General features: G+C 43.0%; 1 protein-coding gene across 1 annotated transcript in view; it reads right to left on the bottom strand.

The window, feature by feature from the left end:
• Positions 1-4,119, bottom strand: part of ATF6 (activating transcription factor 6) — an 84,492-nt gene extending 80,373 nt beyond the window's left edge. The window contains exons 1-5 of the mRNA XM_019473664.1: positions 4,092-4,119; positions 3,214-3,378; positions 2,784-2,878; positions 2,160-2,289; positions 1,736-1,942 (exon numbers count right to left, since the gene is read on the bottom strand). Coding sequence (XP_019329209.1) covers positions 1,736-1,942; positions 2,160-2,289; positions 2,784-2,878; positions 3,214-3,378; positions 4,092-4,119 — 625 coding nt within the window. The remainder of the gene's footprint in view (positions 1-1,735; positions 1,943-2,159; positions 2,290-2,783; positions 2,879-3,213; positions 3,379-4,091) is intronic.
• Positions 4,120-5,069: the final 950 nt, after the last annotated feature.

Raw genomic sequence — 5,069 nt, 5'->3', positions numbered from 1 at the left:
GAGGTGGGTGTTGGTCTCTTCTCCCAAGTAACTAGCGATAGGACGAGAGGAAATGGCCTCAAGTTGCGCCAGGGGAGGTTTAGATTGGACATGAGGAAAAATTTCCTTACTGAAAGAGTGGTTAAACATTGGAACAGGCTGCCCAGGGAAGTGGTCAAGTCCCCATCCCTGGAGGTATTTAAAAGACGCGTAGATGAGGCACTTAGGGACATGGTTTAGTGGGCATGGTGGTGTTGGGTTGACGGTTGGACTCAATGATCTTAGAGGTCTTTTCCAACCTTAATGATTCTATGATTCTTTTTAATGCATAAAGTATGTGATGCTCTAAGATCATGCTTTCTTCTTTAAGCTTTTATGAAAGGGACTGTAAAAATATCATTCCTCATGCTCCTTTGAAGATAATAGCATATTTCAAACTGGTAGCTCCAACTTGTCATGTGCAAGGGATTTTGATTAACGAAAAAGATCCTTATGGTTTTTGTTATGGAAGCAGCACTATAGAATTTTTAAACACACCATCAGTTAAAGTAAATACATGGCATGGAAATACTTTCCAAAAAGTATTTCCTCTATAGTGCCTCAAAAAAACTACTCTCCTGACTTTTCTTCAGGGAAAAGGAGAAGCTGATCTTCACAGTACTATACTTATATCCAGAAAATCCATATCCCCAACATTCCTTATTCGAGATGGTATTTTATCAGCTGGAACATCAGAAGGAATAAGAATTAGGTCACACTGACTGTGCTGACCTGTGTTTTAAGCAGTCCAACAATCTTAGGCATGTTGTAACAAATGTCAGCATCTCCAGCTTTGGCTTAATTCCTGATGGAAGAGCAATTAGTAATGAAGACAAATTTTTCACTATTGCAATAATTTCTAGATACGTGCCCTTAAGTATTTGTCTCCTTTTCCTGCCACGCCTCAGTGCCTGTACAGTCAACCGCAAGAGACTGCAGCCATCAGCTGGTGAAAACAAGCAACTGCATCTGACAATTTCAGCAATGCAAGTAATGTCCCTACTGCCTTAGCTGAAGACTAAAATAACGCTTGAGATTCGGAAATGAAGGCGTAAGCTAATTCAAAAATCTGTTACAGGGCAACAGGAGGAATGAAGAATTGTCAATGGACAGGAAGTCACTTGCCTCTTGTTAACATCAGCTTGCAGCTGTAAGCAACTGTTCTAACCTCTGACATGGCTCTCTTAACTCAGCAGATTTCACAACATCCTATTTAATGCTGTTTAGTGAGATAAAAAGCCATAAACTCATGTTCCCACCATCCTGTGGCAGAGTTTCATGTGGTAAAAAAAAGCTTTTATCACTCCTTTCAAGCTTCACTCAAGCCATCCTAACTGATTTTGCTGGATCCTCTTTTGGTTATGACAGAATAGCACTGTAATCACCTTATGCTCCACTTGCCATCACAAGTAGAGCAAAGGGTCCCTAGAGATCCTTCTAAATCAGCAGTTTTACCTCCACAGCTGCCAGTGCTCAGCATAGTCTCTTTTGCTATACTGTCTTCCATTCCACGCAATGCCCAGGTGAGTGCTGTTTCTCACAGGACTATATGAGAGAGGAATAAGGCCATCTTCTCAGCCCAAAGCTTTTTCAGCAAAGTGTGTAGGACCCCTCTTTTTTTACCTACCCCACCAAAGCTAACTTCATTCTAGCGACCATCCCAACCAGACATAGTGTTTACCCCCAAGACCTGGCTCAGTCATGACAATTCACCTACCTTTAGCAGGTGCTGGCTGGATGTTAACAACTGGCTGATGCTTTGGCAGTGGCACAAGCGTGGGAAGAGTCTGAATAATGATGGTTTTAGCTGGGATGCCAATGTTTGCCTGAGCCTCAGGTACAGCAGGCAAAAGGCGTTTGGGTTGTATCGAAGGCCTGGACGCTGTCTGACCACACTTCTTCAGGGTCCTTGCAGAATTATTTGCTAGGAAAGGAAAAAGAGTTAGAGTTGGACCAAAAGATATAAAATAAAGAATTCAAGCAGTAATAACATGGCTTTCAGTATGGGTTTTTTTACCCGTCTATAATAATTGTTAAAAGTAGACATATCAGTAGACATACTACTGTCTGTTAGTTAAACATCCGTATGCAAGACAATACGCATACTATCTGCAGAATCAAAGTAACTCAATCTTTCATACCAGACCGAGAAGTAATGCTGACAGCAGGCTTCTTCCCTCCATCTCCTTCGGGGGATGCAGGGCTTCTGCAGCTCTTGCTGTAGAGAGAGATGGGAGACATCTGGGAGCTACAGCTGAAGTCCACATCATCCTGCAGACAGAAAGTACGTGAGATTAATGCTTCAGAAACACATAAAAGTGTCTACTAGCAGTTCAGAGTATAACAGCCTTTCATCACATCTCTCTTGCTGCTTCAGCAAACAGGAGAAAGGTTTTGTTTTGCAGTTTTATTCTGGTCAATGCTAAGTACCACTGAAAATCAAAGAAGTACCTCTCCTTATCAGCAGAGTGAAGGGGGGCAGAGGCCAGCAACTGCTAGACTTTAGAAGGCATTTTGCTTGGCAACCAGGCCAATACACACAACTGAGGAAACAGAACTGAACATGCTCTTTTTAGAATGGGTCACAGCAGGAGAGGAAGGAAAACATCACTGAAGGGAAGTTGTTTTTGTAAGGGTTGGAAAAATAAGCTGTTTCCTCTTATGTCACGAAGTTGGTCAGACAAGTAAATCACTGGGCTTTTTGTTTGTCACAGCTGGTTCTGAATGACTGCTGCTATCTGTGTTACATGGAGGTTTCTGCATACAGGCACATTCTGCACTGGAGAGTCCACAGACGACGGAGAAGGGACCGAACAATTTGAAGTAGCTGGTGATAAGGGTTCTGTCTTCATGCTTGCATCTGCAAGAGGCAGAAAAGAAATTTTACTGTACAAGTGTTTAACAATGGGAGATCAATAAAGGACACAATGACCTACACCAGCTATTTAATTCCTGAAGCAAGGCACAGCAGAAAACATAGCGAGATTAAAGATACTAAACAGCTTAGCTTGTAGGCCAGTCCTCGCCAGCTGTACCCATCCTACAGAAACACAGCATGACTTCTCATCACAGAGCTAAACGCTGCAGGATATCAGATAGTTTCACATAAGTTACCACTATCCTAAAGTTGTAACAGCTCACCCTTGTAGGGTGCGGGGGAACAGTCACACCTGCAAAATACAAAAGGTAAATTACCTGTATAAGCATGGCCTGTAATATTCCAAAGATCCGAGTCCCAAGACATCAAATCCAAATCAAAATGAAAGTTATAGAGATCATTTTCCTGAAATGACAGTTCAGAAAAAGAAACAATACAAAAAGACAATATACATTGAAACCACCAGCCATTATGTTCACATTCTTACAGCTCTGGAAAACAAAACAATCACTTCGGTTGCCTTAAGGCATGCAGAGATACAAGCCCTTAAGGGAGCAATTCTCAACTGGAATATACAAGACAAGGCTTCTTTTAAAGCTTAGAGCTGTAGGAAAGGAGAATACCAGTTTAAGACCATCACTAATTACTGTACTGTTATCAGTAATTTGTAAAGTGAAAGTTCTAAGTCCAGTCGCTGAACCACCTCAAATAAAATACAAGTTTTAGCAACTTATTGGCATCCTCCCCTTCATCTAAATCAAAAGATTTACTTAATGCCCTTCCATCATCAGATCTCAAAGCACTTTATATACAAAAGCAGTATGAGTGCCAGTTTACCAGCAGGAAAAGAGACACAAGGACTGATTTGCTCAAGATCTGATGAACAGTATGTATTAGGCCTCCCTATACTTGAATAAACCAACATCATCATCTTCTTAAGCCAGGGACACCAGTTTCCTTTTCCAACAGAAAAAAGAGACTAAAAGCACTTCATCTATATTGTTTATTGTACGACCTTTAAAACAGTGATCAGGTTTTTGCTCCATTTTTTGTGCTGATGCAACTGTAAGTCTCAGTTCCCTACTCAAATGTAACATTTTTATGAGCACTTGATGAAAAATATAAGTATTACATACCCAACTTATACAAATACACAGCAAAGAATTTCTCGCTAAAAACTATCCTGCAAACGTACCTCTCTTTACATTCTCAACTTTCCTCATAAAGGGAGGCTCAGAAAATCTGCAGACCACACAGAAATTAGTATTTGCAGGCCAGGATGAAGAAAAAGCTCACCAGAGCATACTTATAGGAAGAATGACCAAAAACCACAGCCTGAGCTGTGCAGTAAGAGCCTCCACACAGGTAACTAATGCTGACCTGCTGATGGGCAATACCCTGCCCTTGTACAAGGCAGCAGTTTCCAAATTTTCTCTAGCGCCTGGCTCTACAACGCCTGTAGGAATGCTCATAGTACCTGAGGTTTATGTTGGATAACCCAGGGGCTGTGCTGGAGGTGGGTTAGGACACAGTGAGCAGGGAGAAAGCAGGGGGAAGAACAGAGAGCAGAGAATCCATGAGGCAAATGCCCCGGGACAGAAAAAGCAGTATGTACAATCGGACAGTGAAAAACATGGGGATTAACGCATAGGGTTGCAAGCAAAGGGTTTAGGAGAAAATCCAAAAATAGACAAGAAGACAAGAAGCCATCTTATAGACAAGGTGATAAAGCACAGCATTGGTGGACACATGTAACGGACCCATGCTTCTCCACACTTCTCCTTTCATGTAACCCAGAAATGCACTCTCCCGCCAGCACTGCCTTGCAAGGGAAGTTTACCTTCATTAGGTCAGTGACAACACAGCTTTTCCTGGATACGGCACCTCAAACTTTCACCTTAACCTTCCCATTTAACCTTGGCTTTTAAATCTCTAGCTTTGATACCGACAGTTTATTAATAGATTGACAACTCTGCATCTCAACAGCTAATGCAGGGGTGAACGGGTGAAGGCCTGTAAGCCACCGGCCCTCCAGCCCGGGAGCTCGAGTGGCTCCTGCCAGACGACCATCATGAAACCCACAGCGCTTCTCGCCGGGGGATCCCCCGCCGGCGCCTCCAGCCCCCGAGCCGGGCCGTGGGGGCACACCGCCGGCGGGGGGGGGGGGGGGGAG

This window comes from Aptenodytes forsteri, unplaced genomic scaffold (genome assembly GCF_000699145.1).
Source record: "Aptenodytes forsteri isolate BGI_AS27 unplaced genomic scaffold, ASM69914v1 Scaffold104, whole genome shotgun sequence".
Taxonomy (NCBI): Eukaryota; Metazoa; Chordata; class Aves; order Sphenisciformes; family Spheniscidae; genus Aptenodytes; species Aptenodytes forsteri.
Note: the sequence above shows the minus strand (reverse complement) of the source record. Positions and strands in the feature narration are given on the sequence as shown.